The 26,160-nt window shown below is 43.6% G+C and overlaps 1 protein-coding gene across 1 annotated transcript in view; it reads right to left on the bottom strand.

The window, feature by feature from the left end:
* The window catches only part of CPZ (carboxypeptidase Z), a 38,474-nt gene extending 12,707 nt beyond the window's left edge, over positions 1 to 25,767 (bottom strand). The window contains exons 1-6 of the mRNA XM_027897990.1: positions 25,598 to 25,767; positions 12,577 to 12,600; positions 9,901 to 10,275; positions 8,920 to 9,132; positions 6,635 to 6,831; positions 5,527 to 5,688 (exon numbers count right to left, since the gene is read on the bottom strand). Coding sequence (XP_027753791.1) covers positions 5,527 to 5,688; positions 6,635 to 6,831; positions 8,920 to 9,132; positions 9,901 to 10,275; positions 12,577 to 12,600; positions 25,598 to 25,685 — 1,059 coding nt within the window. The 5' untranslated portion in view covers positions 25,686 to 25,767. The remainder of the gene's footprint in view (positions 1 to 5,526; positions 5,689 to 6,634; positions 6,832 to 8,919; positions 9,133 to 9,900; positions 10,276 to 12,576; positions 12,601 to 25,597) is intronic.
* Positions 25,768 to 26,160: the final 393 nt, after the last annotated feature.

The raw sequence follows: 26,160 nt of genomic DNA, 5'->3' as shown, positions 1-26,160 counted from the left end.
GGACGTTCCCTCCTCAGAAACACAGGCCAAGGGAGAGGGCACCGAATTCCAGAAGATCCTCAGACACCCATCCTTTCCTCGGAAAGCAGGAGGCTCCTTCACCCCCTGTTTCAGAGGAGTAATTTCAGGGCCCTGTGCCCGTGTTAGTTCATTCTTAGGGATAACAGTGTCATCTGGTGGCCGGTCCCTGCAAGCCCAGACTCACGATAGTGCCTCTGGAGAGTTGAGGCTCTTTTCCTTACAGCTGAGTGAAGCTACCAGAGGAAAAGATGGTGAGGACGGAGGCTGCTCATCCAGAGTCTGCCCACATGCAGATATGCAGGTTTTATAAAAATGAGAAAGATCTGTTATGATGGAATTAGTCAGCACCTATTTAGGGCTGCTAACATTACCTATGATCCTTTGCTTTGATTCCATCATATGTCAGAAAACCAGAGAGCCAGAGCTCCAGAGTGCCTAAGAACTAATAACAGTGAATCAAGTCAACAATGTGCAGGAAAAAAACCCATACAAGACAAAAACACAAGCAAAAACCAACTGAATAAAAACCCTAAAGACCTATACAATAATGTTGCAATAATAGTAATTCCTGTTTTCTTTGGATCAGTCCTGGATCTGCTGTTGGTAAATCAGAGCTTTGGGGATACAGTGGATAGCACAAACCCGGGTGTGGACCCAAGAAAAATATCATGAAGCAAAGGTCCACCATGGATGTATTATGGTTCCATTAATGAGTCAGAAAGTAAAGGAAAAAGTTTTATCTAAATAGAGTTTTACCTGGAGTGATTTAAGAAGATATCACCATGCCCATTCCTGACTGAAGTAGGAGGTTACCTCCCTTCAGATGCCATAGTATTAACTTAATCCTTCTATTTTTCAGGTTTCCTTAAAATGCCATTCTGTAGCTGTTGAGCTGAACTCTAGTGCCTCTAGCCAGTGCACCTGTGAAAGGCTGGACCTTGTACTGGGGAGGAAACAGGAACCTGAGTGTTCCCACTGCTGCAAGATGAATCATTAAAGCAGAAGTTTGTGGTTAGCGCCTGGATACAAGCCAGTTCATGCCACTCATCCTCAGGAGAAACAGGTCAGGTTCATTTTATTTATCAACGTAGTAGTGGCTTCTGAAATTCTTCTGAAACCCTTTCAACTTTGGCATTATAAAGATACAACTTAAAAGATGAGGTGTAACGTGTAAAGTCTGATCAACTCAGGAACACACAGAACGCACTTTGCACACCAGAAACTTAACCACTTTTTTTTGCATAATTGGGATGATTAAACACAGAGTTTCCAGGAGAGGATGACATGAAAAACATTTTTTAAAAGGCAGATAAAAGGCCTCCAGAAGGAAAGAACAAATGTTCTGCACTGTTTGCAGTCTGAAACACCCACTCACACAACATAGAGGTTGGAGAAGAAAACAGCCCACAGGCTTCCTGACAATGAACCTGGTAGTGTCCAAAGAATGCTATCTGCAGCAAAGTATTTGTTTTTCTAGTTTTTGTACCTTGCCCTGAGATGATCTGATCATGATCTTTGTTCCAAGAGAATTAGGGACTGAACCAGTTGCTCCTACCTTAACCCTGGAAGCGCTTCATTCTTCCTTTAAGCCCATCTCTCCTGAAGAGCAGAAGAGCCCAGGTGGCTTGTAAGGGGCTATAAGTTTCAGTGCCTGCCCTGTGGATCCCTGTTTGGGAGTTCTTGGAGTGGCTGAGCACTGCCACCAAGCTCACACCCTACAAGCCCCATAGCAGCAGCGCTCCTAAGGAGGATGCTGCCCCAAAATCTCATCAGCTCCCTGCCCTTCTGCATCTGCTCCAGCTCCTGCTGCCCAGGCAGAGAGGGCATACCTGACACAGCATCAGCCCTGCTGTCAAACAGCACTCTTGGGTATTGATAAGAAGATTTGAAAGTTGCTTCTGCACTTCGGTGGGCAAGTGTGAAATACACAGTTTTATTGAGAGCTCCTAATTTCAGTCCTTCATCCTGATTAGCCAACTCACTCAGCAGATACCTGCATAAGCCCAGAGACAATGCCATCTCACAGAGCCAATGTCCTGTTGAAGTGAATGTTGTGGAAAATCAGGAGTTTCAATGTCACTATTTTTATCCTAATAGCATTTCAATGACATCATGTACAGAACGATTAAGGCTTTGAAATGTGCACATCCTGGTTCAGCTCCACCAGATGATAGCAGATGCTGTGTCACTCTGGCCTTTGACTATTCATAGACTTTTCCTTTAACGTGGGTTTTGTGGGTTTTGATTCCTTTTTTCACCAAGGCTCCTGCTTTTAAGTTATATGAGATCAATTTTAAAGTATCCATTTCACAAGAACAACTCAGGGCACAATTAGAAAACAGCTAAATTATTTCTGTGTAAGTACAGAGAACAGCCACTACCCTTTTTAAACCTGAATCTCATTTCTGTCGATTATACTGCAATTAGTCACTGTCTCCATGGCTTTCAAAGATTTCTTTTTCCCTTTTAGAGGCAGCCAGACTGATTTTCCTAAAGACTATGCCAGCCTCCACTGGCACAGACTTCCAAATTTTGTTTTAATCAAGCCAGTTGAACTGACTTTATTTCAGATGAAGCCTGAAGTATCTCAGTCTGAGCCCTCAGACCACTTATTACAATAATTCATAATAGTGGGGAACAAAACATCCTGTACAGGAAGGGTTATGGGGAGTAGAAGCTCTCCTGAGCTTAGGGGATTGGCTGAGAGCTTGCTTTCTGTTTTCTGATCTTTATGCAGTGCCCTACAATATTCAGATAATTACTTTAATAAGGCAGGTAACAAACACTATTAAGTAAATGAAAGCTGAGAGGCTGGTATTGAAACATTCAATCTAATGCTCTTGCATACACAAAGCCAACTACTGTGAGAGCCATGGGTTCATCTGCCTGACAAAATTGAGGCTCATTACAGGAGAGCTGATTTGGCTGTCCTATGATACCACCAGGAGAGGAGAGGGAAATGAGGCTGTGAGACCACTTACTGCCAGATTTGTGAACCATATGAAAAAGCAGTCAGTAGGGAGATTTTGTGGTGCCATCAAGGCCACAGGCAAATTGGTTCCCTCACTTGTTCTGCAAAGCATATGGATTTGGAGATGCCTTGGGTGTTGTTAAGATCGGGACTAACTTTGGGGTCAGGAGAGCATCTAGAAATTCCCGAAGCTTTGGTGCTCTGAGGAATGAATTCTTGGATGATCACCCTAATTATTCTTTAAAAAGAAGAAAAAAGTTTGCAGGAGAAGCAATGTATTTATAATTCCATATCTGCATCCACTGAGGCAGAGCTCAGGCAGGGAGTGTTGTGTGCCAAGGCTCCTTAACCCTTTATCTCTGGTGACATCCAACCCAGGGTGACCAGCACACTGCAGCTGGGGCAGAGCTGTAGCTGTAACTGTGAGAGCAATGTTAGGCTGTTTCCATCCATCCTTCTATAAACTGTAATGTTACAGTGTCTAGAAAAGCTAAATACTTGGTTATAAAAATTACTTCTGCAAGTGGCTGCCTACCATTGACCATCTCACAGGTCAGGAAAAGGAACCAGTGCAGAAGCAGGACTCGGAGAGGGAGGGAGGAGGTTGGAACCAGAAAATCCAGAGTTACAGGGACTCTGAACAGTGTGAGACAAGCTCACAGTTTGCACTGGGCACTGCCTAGAAGGGGGGCAAAGATATGTTTGTCATTTTTCTGTGTTGCTTGGGTCTTCAACCGTGCACCTCTGGGCAGAGAGACAGAGTGAATACATGCTGGAGCAGGGGAAGAGTGTGAGGAGTCCTTCCCCTGAGGAGGAAGGAGCACCAGAGACAACATGTGATAAACTGACCACAGCCACCATTCTCAGTCCCTCTGCACCACTGAGGGGAAGGGGGTATATAGAATTCTGTTGTAAAATTAAGCCCGGGAAGAAGGGAGAAGTAGGGAAAAAGTGGTTTTAAGATTTCTCATTACTCTCCTCTGATTTGATTCATAATAAATAAAAGAAATATAAATAATTTCCCCAGTCGATACTGTTTTGTCCATGATGGCAATTGCTGAGTGATGTCTCCCTGTCTTTATCTCGACCCATGAGCTTTTAGTTATATTTCCTCTCCCCTGTCCAGCTGAGGAGGGGCACCTGGCATCCAGCTAGGGACAAGTCACCACAGAGGTGAATCAAAATCTCTGACTTTTCTCCAGAAATCCTTTTTTTTTTTTTTTTTTTCGTCTGTTGTCATTTTTTTTTCCTGTGGAGCTGACCTCAGGCGCTGCTCCACAGCTCTCAATCCCTCTTTCCCATCTGAGACTTTGTACTCCACTTGCATTTCCCAGCTCAGCGTTATCTGTCATTATTTGGTCAAAAGTTGAAAACTTTCAATTTTTTGATCTCATACTCCTGCAGAAACCCAGTGACCTGAGCTGGGATCTGTGTAATTACATGCATAAAACAGAATAAACTTCTTGAGCTTAGTTATGTCAAAAATCATGGTCTAATACTGTACCGAGCCTCTCAAGCTTTGCATCCTCATGTGCACATTATCCTGAAGAATTGATGTGTTTTTATTCAGATTTCACTACTGTGAAACAGGGTAAGAAAACACTGTGGCAGCATCAGGGATGCCTTTGGGATTTAGGCATGGCTTTACACAAGACAACCTGCAGCACTGTAGGAACCTGAAGTATGGTCTCTCAAATCTTCTGCTAACACACCACCTGCTGAAACAATCCTGTTCCCTACCTGACTGAGGCTTTGTGCTAGCAATAAGAAATTGAATTAGAATAAAATGGGTTTAAAAGCAGAAGGAAAGCAGAGCTCCCAATTCCAGGACTACTGATTTAGCTTCCGTGATTATGCTTACAAGGGGAACTAAGTTCTGTTGAGAGTTGTTAGTGTTGGGGGCTTCCAGAGACACAGGTAGAACTGAGTTTTACGTTCCTGGACATAACATAACACACAGCTTAGTGATGATGAGTGCGAGGCCCTGTAGAACTGCCTTCATCCCCTGCAGCAGGAACTTTCCCTTCCAGCACCATCGCAGCTTGACAGGCTGTTTCCATTGCTCTATCTGGTTACACTCATCTATAAACATTCTTTTTTTATCGATGCTGATGCCACATAACTTTACATGAAGCCTTTGTACATTTTCCAAGGTAGAAACCACTGTTCCATCAAACCTGTGTAGAGCTTAGTGCAATGACAGCCAAATCCATAACGTCTTAACATGTGCACTACAGTTTAAATCACTAATAATGAATCATCACACACACGTGGCCCCCTCATAAACATTATTATTCTTAATCTAAAATAACAAAATTCAAATTATCCACCAATTTTATGACTGATCTGTGAGATCTGCCTCTTTGTCCAGACCTACACCATGGTTTTCACACCAATTCTGAATCTGTCCAGTTCAGTAGTGCTTACAAAATTGGCAAGATTACCAGCAAGGAACTCCAGACCAAGCAATCTCAGTTTCTTAATTCCTGAGTTGCTCTGCAGTATATATGATTTATAAAATCTGTAATTCATACCTTACCCCACCAGTAGGACTGTGGAATGGGGATGTGGTCCAGACGGGCTCCATGAATGCCAGCTCTTCTGTAAGCCTCAGATGTCAAATCTGGGAAATTTCTGTTCAGGTCCAAGTTCTGAGCTGTCTGTCGTCCGATGACCCATCCATTGTAACCAGCTCCCTAATTTGTAACACAAAAGTCAACCTCATATTAACTTCCTCTCTCAAAATAGTACTTTATGGAAATTGTTTAAAATGCCATTTTAATCAAAAGGAAGTTTTAAAAGAAGTAAACTGAAAATGTCTGTTTGTTAAAAAAAAATCACACTTATTAATCACTTTTTGTCCACATGAATATTAATGCACTAACTAGCATTCAGGAAGCATTTCACTCACCAGTGATGTGACTCATGAGAGGAACACAACATCTTCTTGCTCAGCACAGAGCAGCATGCAGAGTGGGTTAGAGGAGGAGAAAAAGAAAATACAGGCAATGCCCCAAGACAGGATCAGGCAGAGTGCAATAACCCCAGACTCTCACTACATGAGCAAGCAGAAAAAAAGGGTCCAGTTTGATGCTTATGGTGGTAATGAAAACAGTGAGGTGAAAAAAAGAAGAATGTGAGGTAACGTATAAGAGAATTTTTGTTTTCACAGGTTTCCTTCAGAAATGAGTTGATCTCTGAAAACTGCCACCCATTATGAAACTGTAACAATACAGAAAATATTCACAGTCTGTAATAGCTATACTTTTAAAAGAGGGGGAATGTCTATTCCATGGTAATAAGCTACATTTCCTTATAAAACAATTTAAGTCATTACAGTGAGTCAGTAGGTATTTTGTTCTAGAACTGATTGCAGAGAGTGCTAAATGTGTGAAAAAGTAATACAGTCATTCCCACATCATCCCATGCAGGCAGCAAAAATGACAAATATGGCTCTGATTTCCTTTTATTTCTGTTCTCATCATCTTTGGAAAGCAACCCACCACCAAACCCAGCTGGAATTCTGGCTGCCAATTTTAACATTCCCTCCTTTATGTGACTCTCCCCTCCCAGTTTGTCCTTTCCCACGGGGAATTCTAGAAACATGAAGACCTGAACATCTCCTTATACAAAACCCTTTACCTCTTCTGCAGCCAGTTCATACCCATCAGGGTTGAGGGAAGGCAGGAGATGAATTCTGGTGGTATTAATCAGGGTCTGGATGCGAGGATTCCCAAGAAGATACTCCGAACACAGATATTGTGCAAGGTATATTAGAAGTTCCTTCCCCACAACTTCATTTCCATGCATATTGCCAATGTACTTAAATTCTGGCTTGACTGTGGAATATGAAGTAATGAGATGCTTTAATTTGATTATACCTGGGTGGTTTCCAAAAGCAGAGTAGCCAAAAGAGTCAGAAACTTTTATTTACACTAATTTCATGCACACTATCCTGTAAACAGCACACCAGTTCCAGGTGAACTTCCCTCCATTACACATCAGTTCAGCAACAGTTTAAATAGTGTGAAATAAAGGTAAGTCCAATCTGTCAATATGCCAAACCATAGGAGGCAATCCTTGCTCTCAGCTTTTGCTAGACTCATCATTAGTTGTAAACAAGAGCACTGCAAACAAAAATGTCAAGCCATGGCTGAAGAGGAACAAAATACACCTCTGGCACTCTCAATTACCTTGGATGGCTTCAATTTTGCCACAGATCCTAGAAATGACCTGCAGATGTGTAATATATTATCCCTCTATCTGGAACAGAAATTGGGTTGTGCATAAAAAGTGGCTTTCAGGATAAATAGCCTTGGAATAAAACTATTAGAAACACATAACTTCACAATTCCCTGCAGTTATTCTCTCAATTTCCATCCTTCCTTAGAGCCTAATGGAAAGTACAAATTAGTTGCACCCTTTTCTGTCTACCCCTTCATATTTGCCTTTGATCCTGGCGAGCCTCGAGCACTAGACACTGGAGGGAGCCTGGCACAGAGCTATTATGCCAGTTGCTCAGGCTGGCAAAATCTCCAGCTCTGGAGCTATTTCCACCTCCTTTCAGGCTGTCCTCAGCAGCATGAAGCAGCAGATTTAGAAGAAAATGCTAGGTAATGTAATGGCTAAGTACCATCCTTTATCATGTCATATCAGTTTTCATTTAAAAGCCTGATTCAGAGACTTTGTGTTTTCCTGGTAAATGGAATAGAAGTTTCAAAAGACACCTGCAACTTCTTTTCTTTAAAAAAGAGAGGAAGTATAATAGGCCAGGAAAATGTAATGTAGATCTTTGCTCTGTTAAAGACATCCACTGGGACCTGATCAAGTCTAAGGCATCTCAAAACACCTCTACACATGCAAGGCAGAATGACCAAGAGTAAAAAAAGCTACCAGTCTTTGCTGTCTCTGCATGCCCTGCAGCACAGCACACAGAGGACAGAGCAGCCTGACCTGAGATGATTATCTCAATAAAGTATTAAGTCAGATGGAATTCAGTTCTACCACACTGCTGAGGCTGTTGATGCTGGAGCTCCTCTGATGAAAAACAACCTGAGGCTCTTAGTATGCAGCAGTCCACCAGATTTAGTCAGGTATAATTTTTGAGCTGGGAGCTGGTAACTGGAATACCTAATACTCCACTGGAAAATTATCTGAATTTTGAAGAATTTAGAACGTTTAAAAATCTGGCCTTTGCTGTCTCAGTGATGAATCTAAGAAGAAGAGATCATCACTGTTGACCTCTGCAGGGATTCATATCCTAATATATATTAGCACCTCTGTATGTATAACAACATCTATTCAGGTCCTCTGATATCACAAATTTCTGGTATTATCCACCTGTTACACTGACAGGTATTGCACTGACCTGAATCTCTGTTCAGGAGTGTTTTCTGTGCTGAATTGTCCTTTTTTGATATCAATGTCCTTCTGTATCTGAGGTTTTCTCAGAGGATGTATGCATTTTAGGATGTGAAGGACTGTGTTTAGACTAGGGAAAGGCATTACCTGCAGGAAGCGTGGAGGGGTCTCATGGTATAGCAATAAATAAAAGGAGACTGAGGAAGTGGTAGATGATAAAGTAGGGCGAGTCAGTAAGAGAAAAGTGTCCCAACTTATTTGTGCACTGGGCACAAACAAATAACAGCCATATCACTGCAACCAAGTTCATGGTCATACATCTAGGGACAAGGAGTACTAACTAGGGTCATACACAGAGGTCATACAGTAAGAAATTGCTACTGGGCTACTGGGTTGTAATAGCTACAGTGAATCACTGGGTATCACTGTAATTCAGGAATACAAAGGAGGAGAACTGTTTTTGAACAAATGCTTTTTACAGTTTGTTAACCAATTAAAAGGACCTGTTTTCACCTGGGTAGAATGGTTTCCCCTCAGACACCCTGATCAACACTGATGTAACTCACGCAGTTCATGGTGTCCAGGCTTGGTTGAAAACTCAATCACAAAAAGATCCTTCCCTTCAAAACTGCGACCTATGCTGTAAGTTGTTGCAATATGAGAGCACTTAGAAGCAGTCTTCTTCAAGGTGCTCACCATTTGGGAATATGAATGGTGTTTGAACTGAATAAAAGTTGCTGGCAAGTTTGAAGGCAAATCTTCCTCAACATCTACTTCTCCTGAAAAGAAAAATTATAACACAGTGTTTAAGACCATAGTGCTCAGAGGATTGCATAGAAGCCTCCATTTTTTGCAAAATACCTTTATAAGTAGGAGAATAGAAAATACAGACACAATTAAAACCTCAAATGTATGTACTACATCTTACACTGTGTATTGTGGCATATTTTCTTTTCAAAATCCTACTAATGCATATGCACACTGACAAATATTTTGTGCAACCTCCAGTTTTAATTTGGCCTTTGCATGCTGGCAGATTTTAGTCACAAATTGTACAGATTTTTCCCTTTGAATTTGATGGATCAAATTTATTTTTTTATGAGATTCATCTGTCTTCAGCTATCTGGATTTTCTTCATCCAAACAAAAATCTGTGACAATCATTAATGAGAATACTTTAATGAGCTGTTAAGCTTGTCAAGCAGTCAAAAATTCAGGAGTGCATTAAAGTTTCAGTTTTAAAATAAAATATTTCAAATATATAGACAGCTATCACCCAGGACAAGGCTTATCGAAATGCATCCAAACATCTTGCTCTGAGCTGCCTGTCTTGATCTCTTTGTAAATGAGGGAGAGAAACAGATACTTCTTGAGAACAGTTTAATTAGGTGTTAAAACAGATGGAACAAAATTAATCACACAGGTGTCTATAAAGGCAACAGGCTGAGATGACAAGCAAAGAGGTTTTGTGCCATAGATATGTCGAGCAAAGTGAGATGAGACCCTTCCCATGTAGACAAGATCTGTTGGCAGAGCTTTCTTCCTCACCTCGCAGCTTTGCCAGCGGGTCAAAACATCCCTCTTCTTCCCCAGCGAAAAAGCGGTCGCAGTCTAAGAAGTAGGGCCAAGCCATGTCTATTGCATCAAAGGCAGGGAGGCAATTTTTTTTTAGGTTTTCACAGACATGCCTGCAGGGCTTTATAACTTTGTCCTTTTCACACTGTGGGGCCAGCACTGAGCAGCCCAGAAGCCTCAGGTCAGGATTACATTCTCCCTGGAGCAAGTTGTGCAGCACACTGATGAGCAGGTACTCAGAGCTGTACTCAACCACTTCTCGAGACTTCTGATCCAGAAAATTGGGATACACCATTTGAGTATAGGCAACATCAGTACAAGAACTTAAGGCAATATCCACACACTTTGCTATGAAAGGGAGATGAACAGACGAAAAATAACTTACTTCACAGACATTCTGAATAGTTCAAAGACAGCATAAAAAAATACCATGTTTAATGAACTTATTCCTTTTGTTCTCAGATAGGCTGGAAGCAGTTTGCAACACTTTGAAATGAATTTCATGTCTAAAACCACATATAGAAAGATGATGAGAAGCATGCGTGGTCTGGAGACTGATTGCAAAGGCTTTGATGCGTTTAGATGTCATTCAGACTTCAAATGGTATCTGTCAGTGTGATGGGACATCAGGGCTTATCTGACTGATGACCACTGTTTCTAAATAAGATGCATTTTGTTAATTCAGTACCTGAAAAAAAATAAAAAGGATAAATTCCTGCCCAGAAAACACTGGAGTACCTAGCCCATGTGGGAGTGCATTTGAAACATAGTTTGAAAACTACCAAAATTAGAAAACAACCAAAATTAATCAAGTCTAGTTTCTAAATGAAAGCCTGACACATAATCATAGAATTGTAGAATAGTTTGGAATAGAAAGGGACCTTAAGAATCATGTAGTCCCAACTCCCCTGCCAGGGACAGGGACACCTTCCACTAGACCAGGTTGCTCAGAGCCCCATCCAGTCCTGCCTTGAACACTTCCAGGGGTGGGTCAGCCACAAATTCTCTGTGCAGCCTGGTCCAGTGCCTAACCACTTTCATGGTGAGAATTTCTTCCCAATATAAAATCTGACTCCTTTCAGTTTAAAGCCATTCTCCCAAGTCCCTCTCCAGACCTCTTACAGGTGCTGGCACCCCCTGGGTGCTGGCAGGATGTTTCAAGGTCTCCCTGGAACCTTCTCTGCTCCAGGCTGAACAACCCCAACTGTCTCAGCCTGTTTTCATAGAAGAGGTGCTCCAGCCTTCTTGTGGCCCTTGGTCTGGACTTGCTCCTACAGATTCATGTCCTTTTCGTGTTAAGAGCACCAGAGCTGAATGTAGTACTCTTGGCAGGGTCTCACAAGAGCCGATTACAGCATCAGAATCATCTCCCTTGACCTGCATTTTACATAGCCCAGGATACTTTTGGCTTTCTGGACTGCAAATGCACATTGCTTGGTCATGTTGAGCTTCCCATCAACCACTACCCCCAAGTTCTCAGGATTGCTCTCAATCCATTCTCCTCTCAGCCTATTTTTGTCTTGGGATTGCCCCGACGCAGGTGCAGGATTTTGCACTTGGCCTTGTTCAGCTTCATGAGGTTTGGTCAGACTTGCCTCTCAAGCCTATCAAGGTCCCTCTGGATGGTACCCCTTCTCTCCAGTGTGTTGACCTCACCTCACAGTTGGGTGTCATTGGCAAACTTGCTGTGGGTGCACTCTGTCCCACTGCTCATGTGACCGACAAAGATATTAAACAACACCAGTCCCAGTACCAACCCCTGAGGAAAGTCACTCATCCCTGCTCTCCACCTGAGCATCAAGCCACTGACTGCACCTCTGAGTGTGAACATCCATCCAATTCTTTATCCACTATGCGGTCCACCCATGAAATCCATGTCTCTTCAATTTAATTTTCAATTAAATCTTATTTGATTCAAATGATAAATACAATTTGAGTTTATTAAACTCCCAAGAGAGAAAAAACACCTGTTGAGGTGTAAATTTGTTGTTGTCTAATGTGAAAAAATCTCAAGTTCCTGAAAGAAAGTGTAATTGTGATTATAAGAGAGTGTAATCACTCTCTTCCCTGTCCTTGGCTTATCATATGGATTCAATGATGAGGTGTGAAATCATATAGATTTATTTTTTTTAGTGAGGAATGTACCAGTAAGATATCTCTCTTCTCTGCTGGAACCCACAAAATTTGTAGAGTTTAATATCTCTGAAACTGCAGGCCCTCTGTGAAGTTTGATTGAAATTGCCCTACGAGATCAAAAGTTATTCTGCTACTTAACTCACAGACAAGCAGACCCATAAATGTGATTACTTTATAAGAAATCAGGTTAGGAGGTCTTCAGAAGGATAAGTGCAGGTAATACCTTCGGCCAACTCAAAGATGAAAAGGGAGTGATAGAAAGACGTCTATTCATAAAATTACTGGCTATTATAGTAATGGGTCTATGTTTGAGCCTCCTTCTCTTGATAATGGCTCTGGTTGGTAACAAATACTGTTGTCACAGCAGCAAAATCCTATATTGCATAAAAAAGTACATTTCTCCTGCAACAAAACCTACTATAGCACCAACATTAGAGTACTTGTCAAGAAATAATGAAGGAATACTTAAGGTTTTGAGATTCTCCACGAAGAACAACCAAAGACACATCATACCTTTCTGTACTGTTTGGCATTGACCTGCAAATAAAAAGGAAAAGAAAAGTCTTTACAGGGCAGGTGTACATAGTACCACCCTGGTGCTAGGAATTATCCAATCTGGTATCTCCACAGAGGTTGCTGGAGTTTTGTGTCCTGAGGTCCAGACACATCAGGGATAAGCACATATTCCCAGCAGGCACATATTACATATACACAAAGAGAAAATGCAGTACAGGCAATCACAAAGCATCATCCTGTTCCCCTTTCTGGCTAAACAGGATGAAAGACCCTTGATGAAAAAGAAGTACAGGTGAATCCCTCCAGTTGTTCAGCACAGACACACTGGAACCTGAGTAACTAGGCTGCTTCCCAGTAGCTGCCCCCTGGATACACTGAACTACCAGTTGCCTCATGTGCTGACACACACACTAATCCCTCTGGCAACTGCTCCAGACCAAGGGTCTCACTGTTAGCCAAGCCCAAGACACTGTGGTCTTCCTAATAGCTGGCTTGGACCTCCTGATTCCTCAAGTATCCAACTATGAGATCCTCTGGTCCTGTCAGTATCTAGCTCAGGATTACAGTCCCTCAAATATACATCTCCCAAATATTTTTTCCTGTCCACTGCTAATCCAGCTTGGTGTTTGCTAGCAATGGCACACACTGACAAACACACACAAGGCACACACACTCTGATCCCTCCAGCTGCTGCACCGTGGGCACACAAGCACCAGTTGCTGGCACCTCATACACCTCATCCACACACAGAAAAAAGAAATACCCCCACCCAGGAAAAGAGATAGAAGTGGAGTTTAATAAAAGACAGGAAAGACTGCAGGTATCAGGAACAGAGCACGGCAGGCAAGCCCACTGACCAGCAAGTCCTTGATCCACTTTAAAAAGGGAGGACTTGACAATGTATCTGAAGTGCAGTTTCCTAAGAAATCAGGCCTGTGCTTGAAAAAGGTGTTGAGCCCAGCCCTGACAAAAGGCCAAGATTTCTAGACATGCCTAAAAACTGTAACTTCGGTGCCTAGGAAATTTCACTAATCAAAATGTAGGTCCTTATCAATCTGGTTTAGTCTAAAACTCCATAGGAGTCCTTCCATACAAAACAAGGTGTCTTGTTGGTCTCCACTAAAAAATCTGTTGGTCCTACATGATGTTGTCCATGCCTTTCTCGTAAAGCAATTCAGCCTTTGGTAGGTATGAGGGGACTTTGTTTCTTCCCCGTCCTACTTCATCCTATCTCTAGCAACAGCATTTTATCATACTTTAATAACATCTTAAAACTAATTATTTCCCTCCTCTACCACTCTCATGAGAAAGCTTTTCCAAAAGCTCACTCTTCTAATGGCTGGAAATCGCCTTTTAATTTCCTGTTTGAAAGTATTTGTGGTCAGTTTATATCCATGTGGTGTTGTGCCAGCATTGTCCTTTAGCTTAAATATCTCTCTGTGCTCCCTGGCACATTCCTTCACCCCCGTTTGCAAAGAGCAGTCAGATCTCCTCAGCTTTCTGTTTACTAGATCAAATAAATGAAGCTCTCTTGATTCTGAAGGAACATGGTTTGATTACTCAGGAGAGGCCTCTTTTGCTCCCAATAGCCAATGAATTTATATTGTCCTTCTCCAATACTGGCAAATAAAGAAAACTATTGCTACCAAGGTATTGGAGTTGTTTTCACCAGTGCCTCATAGGAGCTAAGCCAGTAACTGCAAGTTTTTTCAACACCAACAGGTACACTTCCCTTATGATGTACTGGGGATCTAGCTCTGCTGCTATTTCTCCTAGCTCTCAGTGGGGGGACAGGCATCTAACTTCTTGTTCATCTTTGAATCAAGCATTTGTCCTCCTAAGACCAAATTCATTACATTTTCTTTTTTTTTACTGCTAAACAGAGCTTAAACTTCTACTCCTGGCATATTTGTTTAAATGTAATCATCTGCATATGTGTTGCTAATGAGCTGATGGTTCTTTAGCCAAAATAAAGTCATTGTAATGAGAACCAAATTAACCCCGGGGTTTTATCTTGGAGGGGGACATTGAACTGGAAATTAGTCTGGTTCTATATTATAAATTGTAATTGAGCCACATTACCTCATAAAATAAATGAGGCATCAGAACTAGCAGAAACAGTCCACCTCCAACACCAACAAGTTCTGGTAAGCAGCAAGCTGGAAAAAATTATATCCCTACATTCTCCTTTCCTGTCTCAGTACATTATGCTAATTACATTAAATAATACCTGATTCATCAACAGTGCCTTCCGTTATAGGATTTCAGTGTTTCCCCTAGCTAGGCACGATCCCCTCCGTGAGTTAGTTACTAAGGTCAAGGCATTTCTAAAAAACCTTCATCTCAGCCAGATACTGCATGTAGTGTTACATCTGGGGATAATCAAGGAATAGCATTTTGTATAATGCTATCTGAGAAAGCGAAAGGAGTGGTCTCTTGTTAGTAAGAGCTCCAGCAATTAATCCTGCTGATAAAATTGGATGTCACTACCTCCTGAATCTGAATAGTCTTATATCCTAATGCCATCACACCCACGTTTGAGAGGCCTTGGACACAAGTCTGGAGCCAGACAAATGTTCCATGCAGAGGGAAAACATGGTCTGGATGGGACTGGCTTGAGTTCAGTCACATCCCAACAAGTGAAGTGCCACTATCTCTGTTTATCATCTGCTTCATTAGCAATGAATCCCCTTCATTACTTTGAAGAGTAGATGAGAAATATTTGACACCTTTTTTTTTCTCTTCTGAGCAGAAAATAAACATACTGTAGCTATTATTTTAGACTAGAGGGTCGTGTGTCCTGAGCACAGTTCTTCATGGGGCATTTGGGGAGTATGAATGTTCTTACTGCATCTGCTCACAATTCCTCAAAGATAAGAGGCATTTTGCCATCTGCTTACTCTGGGACCAGGCTACAAATTCCCTTTTGTTTCTTTCTCTGACATGCAATGATCAAATAGTGAAACTGAGGCACACACAATCTCCCTGACTTCTTTTGCTGTACAGGAGTGTTATAGCCATCAGTGTGGCACAAGTCCACTCTCAATGGTGTCTCAGGATTCTGCTTATTCAGCTGGAGCAAAAAGGTGTTCTGGGAACACGCTGGAACAAGCAGAGGAAACCGAAGAGGAAATGCAGCAGGCGGGGTCTGGACATGGTGCTGCTGCTTCTTCCTGCTCCAGCTCTCTGAGCTGCAGCAGATTTGCTGCATTTAGCAGATGCCTCTTTCTGCCCTGCTGGCCAGAAGGAAGGCATCAGGAAGCAATGGATAGCTGATGGAAGAGACATGTAAAATTTCGCTAAATCATAGCTATCCCTGGGTTCACCAGAGGATTGGATCCTTTTGTGAGCAGGAGGAGATGTTAGCACAGGAGAGTTAAAGGCAGCTCTGTTTTCAGACTGGCTGCTACCTGGCTTCTACACTTGCATGTTTTTAGCATACTTACAGGGGGAGAGGCAATTTATTAAACAACATGGCTATTACTCATTAACAAAGATGCTGACTGAAGAGGATAAATCTATTTTTTAGATGAGGAACCCAAATCCATATAAATCTTTTCCATGGCAACTGAAGTTATTCATCTCAGTCTGTGACAAGCAGGGGTGAATCTGCAACATCACTGCTTAGTGGATAAAGCTTTTCCACTCCTCTGGACCCAGGATGCCCCTTACAAAATCAGAGTTACCAATACTCACTCAATGACTAGCAAAACTGGCTCCTTGCTCCTCCTACACCTAGATCTAAACCTAGATCTAAGTCTAAAATTAGATCTAAGCCTCACACTTCTGCAGCATACTAAGCTGTTTTCTATCTGTGCAACTTTTTATGCTACCAGAGGTCAGCTCTGCCCAAACTGTACCACCTCTCCCCATCATGCAAGCTGTCATATGACCCATACATCAGACACAGCTCTGTCTTGTAAACACCTAGGAGTGAAACAGCTTGAGATTTCAGGTTATCAGGAGCCAATATGCAGTAAAGCAAGAGAGAAAAGGTCTAGTTTATAGCCAATCTTAAACATGTACGTGTGCTGATGTGGTGTTTGGACTTCCCAGTGTTTCCTAATGCCAATGCTTACATATGTTTTGGAGTGTGCAGCCCTGTGAGGGCCAAAGATAATTCTCTAGTATGTGTGCTTATATAAATAAATGTGAATACACGTAGCTGGGCCAGAGCCTGCCTGCCTGCCTGCCTGCCTGGAGAGCCAGCAGCAGAAAATTCTCCGAGCTCCCAAGAAGCAGCTGTACTCTCTGTTCCGGCAGCCCTGCACCCACGGTCCTATGTCTCTGCACTCAGAAATCACCAGCAAATCCCCATCCCCACCCATGATAACTTGTTTTCTCTAAGCTCCAGCAATGGCAGAAGAGTTCAGCCACTCCCTTTCTCATTTTCATAAGAGAAATGACAAGTGATGATATACAAAGAGTTCCTGGTTCACTCAGTAGGCTTCAGTTGCTGCTTCTTCTATGCTTGAAAGAGTCAAAACCTCTTTCATGTTTTGGGCAGAGGCTCCCCTGGACTCAAAGGAAGACAGTGTCACCTTCTCTCAAAGTCCCATCCACAGACAGGTTGATACAGAGAGACCTTTTTCTTCCTGACCCAGAACAGCCTTTTCAATTTTTTATGTTTATTTTTGTGCTCTAGCTATTCCACCAGAGCTACAAAAGTCCTTTCAGTAGCACTGCTTCTATTTAAGATTATGGATAAAATAACTTATTGAAGAGGAGAAAAGCCATTTCAAGCTTTCTGAGCCCTCTCTATAATATACTCTTATGGTTTCAATTTGCAAAGGCAAGCTTGAAAATCTACAATGCAGCACATACATATTTTACTGCCAAGCTTACATTTTTTCCCCTTGATGATTCAGCACTGAAGGAAGCAAGCTGCTGTGATTAACCCTAACCCAGACAACAGAGCTCAACAGCTACTTCCAGTACCATGGCCTGGCCACTTGCCCTTTAAAGAACAAAGGCAACAGGACACTCATGCAATTAATGATATGGAATAAGCCCAAAGGCCATTCTTAAATCTAAAATATCTAAATCATTCATTGAGGCAGAGTGCAGGTCTTTACAACATAAATTATCTCATCTTGTTTGATCTGTGTACACCCTCTACCAGCTTTCTGGGCTTCTTACAACACTTTTCTTAAACTAGAAGACATATGTATTCATTTTAGTCTGCTTATAGTAAAAACTTCTGCTTTTCCAAACAAAACATTTCAGTTCCTTTTTATATTACTATTACTCTCTTGCTGTTATACGTGGTTCATCAAGTCACTCTTTCAATTATAATCTACCTTTTAAGACTAAAGAGAAAAATATCAGTAGTAAGATGCAAACGCTGTTTGTACCATTTTGCAAAACACTGGAACAGCACCTTGAATTGGTAAAGCACAGCCTGCTTCCAGAGCCAGCTCCTAGCTACAGCATGAGGACAAGTACAGGACAAGATCCATTATAAAACACTAAAGTGGACCAGAACCATGCAGAGGAGGGTGAAGGAGGAATGAATATGTAAGAGGACTAGTGGCAGAGGACTGAGAGAGATGAGTAGCTTGGATAGGGGGAAAATGGTCAAACAAAAAGCCCAGAAGAGGAAACAGCTACACATCTAAGGCATACATGCAAGGGCAGAACTGGAGAAGATCCACAGCCACAGAAAAGGAATTCCAGGAAAACTGGAGAAAAGAGAGAGGAGTGCTTGCAAAAAGCAGCCACGTGGTTAACTCAATTTTCTGGATACATCAAAGTTTTTGTGAATAGAGGACTGAATTCCTGTTATTAATCATCGGCTCTGGCAATTGCAGCAACTGCCCAGAGGAGCAATGTGTTTGCAACAGACAGAAGAAGCAAGCGCGAATAACACACAACTCTACTTTAGCCCTGCTCCCTCACATGAGAAAGCCTGAAAACACCTGAAAGAGATTAATGCCTCATCTGCTTTCACTTTGCAAAGCAGGATCACAGCAGGGAGGCTCAAGCCAGTGTTTATTACTAATCACCCTTCTTTCTAACCCACCTGCTGCCTGACATTCGGTTAAACACCCATTTTTATTGAATTACTGAAGGTGTTCCCACAGCAATGACACTACAGTCAGCTTTTCCTGGACTGTCTCTCTCACAGGACTGTTCTGGGGCCAGCAAGAAGGTGCTGAAGATTTTCCATGGATAATGGGAGCTCACAACTCACGGACAACAGGTCCAAATCTGTGCAGATGCATACCAAGACTTGTCATACAGCAAGGGCACAAAGCCTCAGTGGGGGCCAGTAATTCTCTCTGGTTTCTAGTTGTTCAGATGCAACTCAGACATGTCTGCAGTTATAGGCACCTAAAAGAATGGATGAAGAGTATTTTTGTCTGCCTGTCTGTCCCCACCACCTGCCTTGGTGCCTCTAGTGACCAGACCCTCCTGTGTCACCTCAGCTGTGTATCTGGCAGGTAAGTGCTACTCCAGGGAGTCCTTCAGGAGCTGAAAGTCCTGAACAGAAGCATAATTCTCAAAACAAAATATAATGAATGCCCTTTTCTGGCCTCAGTTGAGCTCTTTTCCAAGTTACAAGGGAAAAATTACCCATTGGGAAAACAAAATGCAACAAAGACAATGACAACAAAATGGGCCAGTAGTTGCCAAATTGGCTGAAGGTTTATTGAGCTGCATGTGTGGCTAGGCTGCTGCTGAGCAAGCATTTCCTGTGTACCAGGATGATCTGGAGACATATGGAGATCATCCCTCAGTGTTTGGTAAGTGAGGGAAGGAGAAATCAGCTCAGATCTGGGGGATGATAGTATTAAAACAACAGCTGTGGTGGGAAGGTACAATAGGTCAGAAAATCTCTACAACTATCATCTAAGGGATCTTTTTTTTTTTGCCAGAGTGCCTGGAGAAGGATGAAAACACATATTAACCTGGTAATCTGGAGCTGGGATGCCTCCATAGCTGTACTTTGTGACCATACACTCTTTACAGCTCAGGTCCCACTGTCTAAGGATGTAGTATTCTCCACGTGCTTTGGCCAGCAATAGTCAGAACCTTTCCTTTGAGTAAGTCCAACTATTGAATGCCATAGGACAGAGGATCACGTCTGAAAAAAATGAGGGGTTTATCTGTTCTACTACAACCTTTCCAAAACATTTGCCAAGATATCATTCCATCCTCTTTAAACAGTCTATGCAGCCCCTTGGAAAAACTCTGTCTATTCTCTAGTTTAGAAGTATGAAAATTATTATAATTAACATCAAATTTGATTCTCTTGTAACAAATGGAGTTTTAACCAAAAATCGCAGGTTTATGTTACAAAAGGTTGACAGCTAATTCAAAAACCTTGACTTAAATCTGCGTCTTAGTCCCACATTGTCTCCTAGATAAAGGTGTCCCATTATAACCCTATAAAACTGGGGTGTTTTATAGGGAGTTACAAATCAATGGAGTTACAGTAGGATAAATTAAGGGATTGAAATTTCATTTTTATTTCTGCAGTGGGCAGAGCAACTCTAAATCCCTAAAATCCATTAATATGTGACAGTTGCATCAAACTGGGAGAGTGATTCTGTCCAAATGAGATTCAGCAGTCATAAAAGCCCAGCAAAGAGACTGAGACATGGCCCACCGCCTCAAATACTATGCTCACAACATGATAGGTGACTTCTGCATGGTATGCCCATGCTCAGCCCTATCTCAAGCAATAATACCTGTGACATTTATCCAACATTTGGTTCCGGTTTGAGAAGGGAATGGCTCTCACATGATGTCAGCAGCCCAAAGGGGACCATGGTAGCTATCAGCCCGCCAGCATCCTCAAACCCTGTGACTGTGTGAAGGGAAAGGCAATGCCTAGAAATGTTACAGGGAATCAAAAATTAGTATTACTAAGTCTTGCTAAAAGCCTAGCTGTTTCTTAGGGCAATGGGGTTTTTTCAAGTTTGGGATTCTATGTATTCACACCCCCTCAGTTTATAGATACCTGAACAAGTATCCTGAAGAAAACTTTGCCTGCAGATTAAAATCATGCTTAAACCATTGCAACAGTAAAAGGATATACCTCTGTATTATATTTTTAATATAAACTTACTTTCCCCACATAAGTGTCTGTTTCTGATCCCATTTCCCCTGTTAAATGTAGCTGAAGGTCAGTGTTGCTAAAATAATAATTGTGTAGAAATAGTAGAGCCAGTGGCGGGAATCCAGAGCAGTTCACATGATTCAGTGATGACAACCGGCTTTACAAGAGCTGGAATTTCTCGTCTTGTGAGTGAGCATGATGTCAATGCTAGTTCTGCATTCTTTTGTTTTGGCAAGACTTGGACACACCCATCTTGGGTCCAGCAGGCGAGATTCCTAGAGCCTGGGCTTTCCCACATGTGGCAGCACAGTCCTGTGGTCATGCCCCACGTCAGCACCTGCCTCTGTGAGCCACAGCAGGATGAGGGACCCAGCTGGCACCCCTGCCTGGGACAGAGAGCAGACCCCAGCCCAGAGCAAGTCATCCAGTGCAATCACACACCCAGGAGCAGCAGCACCTGGAGAGGATCTGTGTGTGTGTGTGTGTGTGTGTGTGTGTGTGTGTGCACACAGACATGAGTTTCACCAGGAAACCAGCACTAGTAACATCAACAACGGATGAACAAGTATGCTCAGGTCCCATGAAGCTGGGGCCAGTGTGAAGATCATGGAGGGAAGCAGCCTTTCCCTTTTCACTTAGCAAAAACCGTGGCACACTGTGGAGCTGGGAACTGCAGAGAAGAAGAGTGGAAAGGTATAACATTTATATTAGAAGACACTTTTTCTGACAGTCTGACTTCCCAGAAGACAACAGGCCTTACTCAGTGCCATGGCTTAGAGAGGAGCCAGTGTCACAGAATCTGTTCTGGGCTCCAGATAAAATACCAAACCAGTCCCCTGCCTCCCACCCTGGTGGTTTGTCACTCATCATCACTCTTCCTTATACCTCTCACTCCCTCCCATCTCCAGTGGCTAAGGTCAGACACTCCCCAGGATGGGGCAATGTCTGACTCAGGACTAGAACAAGCCAAAACGATGGGAAACACCAAGGTGCTTTTGAGAGGAGGAGACCCAAAAATGACAGGTGTGCCAACCAGGGCAATCCTGGGAGCAGCACTCAAGCTGCTCTCCTACCTCCACAGCTTCAGGTCAAACAGCTCCAGTCCTCTGGACTCCTGCCTGGAGAACAGGAGGCTCGAGGTGGGGAGATTGTCACTCTTTACAACTACCTGAAAGGAGTTTGTAGCGAGGTAAGGTAGCTCTCTTCTCCCAGGTAAAAAGTAGAAGAACAAGAGGAAATGGCCTCAAGTTGTGCCAGGGGAGGTTTAGGTTGCATATTGGGGAAAATTTCTTCACAGAAAGGGTTTTCAAGCATTGGAACTGCTTCCCTGAGGCTGCTCAGGGAAGGGATTGAGCCGTCATCCCTGGAGGTATTTAAAACACCTGTAGATGTGGTACTGAGTGTCCCTGGTGGTGCAGTGGCTAAACCACAGCGTTGTCAACGCTGAGATCTGGGTTCGATTCCCGGTTAGGACACTCCCCGGGCAGATGGAGCTCGGTAGCCCTGTAAGGCAATCCATCTACGTCCTGAGGACCTCGCTGCCACCGTCCAAGCGTGCTTGGCCCCGGCAGATGAACCTCAGGATTAAAGGGTGGGCTCAGTTCCGCGCACACTGTGTCTCACCTAAAAAATCCAATGCGCAGGCTGGAAGGTGGAAAGACCTTCCCCGGTTCTTCGTTCGCGAAGAGACTGGCCATTAATAAGATGTGGTACTTAGGGACATGTTTTAGTGCTGCACACAGTGGTGCCGGGCTAATGGTTGAAATCGACGATCTCAGCGGTCTTTTCGAGCCGTAATGATCCCGCGATTCTGTCCTCTGCCAGGCTATGCCCCGTGCCCGAAGCACCCTTGAAATGCTCGGGCAAGGATGGAGAGCCTGGCAGAAGGCTCGGGCATCCCTGCCGCGTTGAACCCCAGCCCAGCTCCGGTGCCTGCCCGGAGCCTGTACGAGCCGAGGAGCCCACACGGTGGCACCACAGACGGCGGCGCGGCCCCGGACGGTGGCGGAGGCGCTGCCAGGGGCCACCCGGGGCCGCCTGGAGCCCGCTGACACCCGGGCCCTGGGGCCGCCTGGAGCCCGCTGACACCCGGGCCCTGGGGAGGTCCGAGGCCAGCACCAACCTCGGGCGTTGCCTCCCCCCTCACCCTGTGAGCTCTGGAGTCTCGCAACCTCACTGGAGCACCCGTATAGCTCTGCCCAAGAACTCCACGATAAAGCTCTCCCTGAATACAACCGATCAGGAAAGGAAAGGCTTTACTGATATTATTATTAAAGGTTTTATCGCTGTTATGCCCCGTTCCTGGAAGCATTCAAGGCCAAGCTGGATGGGGTCTTGGAGCAACCCGGTCTAGGGGAAGGTGACCCTGACCCTGCAAGAGGGGTAACCTTTGAGGTCCTTTCCAACCCAAACCATTCTAGGATTCTGTGATTCTATTCAGCCTTAGCCTGACCCTGGTGGCATTGCAACTGCAGAGATGGCCCCAACTGCAAGAAAAGTCACCTATTTGAAGGCAAGTGACTTCAGCCTGCTTCCATGTGGTTTTTGCCTTTGTTGTCAGATATGATAAAGTACTTCGTTTAACTAATTACCACAGGAATACATCAGTCAGCAGCAGAGAACACATGACTTGGCTAGAAGAGGAACCTGTGTTATCAGCTCTCTCCACCAAAGGTCGGCCACCTCTCAGGGGAAACATGCTAAGCTGTGCTTTTCTTACCCAAACTGTAGGCTAAGAAGCCAGTTAAACTCATCAGGGTCTGGAAGTGCTGCCTCGCAAGGGGGCAATGTAGCATCACTGGGGTTGACAGTAGCTTACTGACTCTCCAGGGGTACAGCACGAACTAGGGAGAAGGGATTTGCCCTCTCTTGGTGCCACAGTTCCCAACTGCTGCTCAAAAAGATCTCCACACAGTGTATGATGCCTGTGTCATATTGTAGAGCTGGATTATAGTAATCATTTCCTTATTTTTCTAAACAGAAGAGCACAAAGCATTTTGAAAAGATCTTGGTATTGTAAATCATGTTTCATTTTGGCTTCTTAATAAAAAAAAGGCAAAATGAGTCACTGCAGAACAAGTATCACTGAGAAGACCAGGCAGCCTGGAGAAAGCAGCTCCAGCCTTGATGGGAGTCATACTGTGGCACTGGTTCCTGCTCTCCTCTCCTACAAGAGCAGCTCCAGGCTGGTTCTCCTCTTGCAGGGCACCACAGGTCTGACCACTGAGATCCACCAAGACCTATACAAGGAACCTCAAAACAGGGGAGAAAATCCCACTGCTCCAGCTGAAGACATAACCTACTGCCCTGACTATTGAGAGGAGACCCCTGCCGGGTCTGTTTGTGAACATCTCCGCAGTGCCCTTTCTTTTCATATGGCCTGACATGACTTTACCCCCCTCTTGGAAAAAGAAGACCCTTCAGAAATCTGGCAGGTCTCCGAATGTCCAAGCTGCTACTTTATTGCCTTATTCAACAGCTCTCCAGTGTGAAGTGTACCCCACCCTTATGCGGCACACAGCGTAATGATGTTGACAGCTCCCTTTCCCTACCTTTATCCATCCCTCCAGCACCATATTCAGCTGTCCAGTTCTACCAGATTCAAGGTATTTTTCCACTGCTTGCCCTTCCACAAGCCCTCCCCTAAAGACAGCACAGTTGCCAACACACACAAAACACTCTACCACAGCAGAGTTACCCCTCAGTGATCCATACATTTGTGGCTGCTAGGATTAATATCCCATGGCAAAACTTTGATCAGTTGGAACTGGAGTAGAATCATACCTCACAGAGAAAGGGCATGCTGTAAACCACACTGCCTCTTCCTGTAATTGGCTGTAAATAGTCTACAACACTTCTCTTTGTGCAGCTTTATCCAAAAATAAAATCCCTTTAGGCTGTGGTAGACCTTGATGTTCGTGGGAACAGCACTCTCAAATTATATGCAGTCCATGGCACATGGACTGCATTGTGTAGCAGTTCAATGCCAGTGACAGTCTTTGGCTTATATTTAAGCACTGAAATATAGCTGAGTTTCTTTGGACAACATTAAGGTCAGTTTCAGGTTAACTTATGTCTTCCTGTAATCCCATAAAATAAATATTTTTCTGACTCATTTTAAGTTTAAACCCTCTGAAAATAGTTTTCCTGGAACAGACCCTTTCTCTACAGTGAAATTCATGTCTCCCTCATCTAGACATAAATGGCATTTTAATTAAATACACTTGATAAAAAACCCACAGATTTTTAAAAGACACTGCTAATATTTTTAATTAGTCAACTAGTTACTGAATCAAAAGCTTTCAATTAATTTAGCAGCATATTCCTATTCAACCTTTATTCTAAAGGGTAAATCTGCTTTTCCAGCCAATCGACTCATACAAATTCCATATTGCTCATAGCAAGCTAAAACACACCCTTACAGCTGTCAGATCCTAATAAATCTCATATTTTGGACTTGAAATAAGTGACCTGAAGCTAAATGTAAGGAAAAGCTTTTTTTCTTAAGGAGAAAAGCATACAGAAGGTCAAAAGTTCATCTTCTTGCAATCTGATTACCACATTCCTAGAAGGCAAGGCCAGAGATGAGGCAAATCTTCTGCATTCCCTGTGACAGTGAGGGGGGTCCTAACAACTGGGAAGTCCATAAAGTGACAGAAAGACACATCTACAGACAGCCTTAGACAGTGATGGGGAATCATTGTGTTCCTTTACATCACAGCCTTGTTTTTCTGTTGCAGAGCCACACACCTCCTGCCTTCCCATCCACACTTCCCAAGCACAACCCCAATTTCATCACTAGCAGTGTGCAGGTTTCCAAACAGCTGATCCCCCTTGTCTCTAAAGCAGAGTGACAACTCCTATCTCTCTCTCCTTGAAGCTGGAACCCTTTACTCTGCTCATCTCTAGGAGAAGGAAGATGAGAAGGGGGACTTTTGGGGTGATAAACCTTACCTAGGGTCTCCTGGCCGGTTTCACAGTGGGGCGCTTGCTTGGTGGCCTTAAGCAGCCCGCCGAGGAGGAGCAGTAGCCTCAGGACCATGCTGGAGCCCCTTAGGCAAGCAGCACAGTGATGTGGCACTCACTGCCCGACGGAGTGACTCCTCGCTTAGAGCCTCAGCGCGGCTCAGGCTCTCCAAGCTGCAGAGGAAATCAGTGCACTGCAAGGGCATGCCCACGTCTCACAGTGTGTGCAGTCCAGGCGTCAGATTTCAGCTAGCATTTGAGCTTGGAAAGCAGAAGGCTTTGAGACAGAGAGGGAGGAGGAGTGAGCTCCCCCTCCCCTCTGCCTCCAGACTGTCTCCCTCTTGCAGCTTGGTTTACAATTTCATAAACAGTTTGAGCGAAGGGGGGTCCCTGCAGGGTTGTGCCCTACTGCTCCTCAGTTGCGGGTCTGATGTCTTTGGTCTTTGGAAAACGCAGCAGTTTTCCTAAGGGACAAAAGGAGCTTCATGAAAGCGTGTGTCACTGAAGCCAAGAGCAACTGCCTGAAGAGAGCAGGGAGAAAAGAGAGAGAG

The sequence above is a fragment of the Empidonax traillii genome, unplaced genomic scaffold (assembly GCF_003031625.1).
Source record: "Empidonax traillii isolate 1590-97213 ecotype Southwest subspecies unplaced genomic scaffold, ASM303162v1 scaffold572:size406828, whole genome shotgun sequence".
Lineage (NCBI taxonomy): Eukaryota > Metazoa > Chordata > Aves > Passeriformes > Tyrannidae > Empidonax > Empidonax traillii.
The sequence above is the reverse complement of the archived record's forward strand: the minus strand, read 5'-3'. Positions and strand labels throughout refer to the sequence as shown.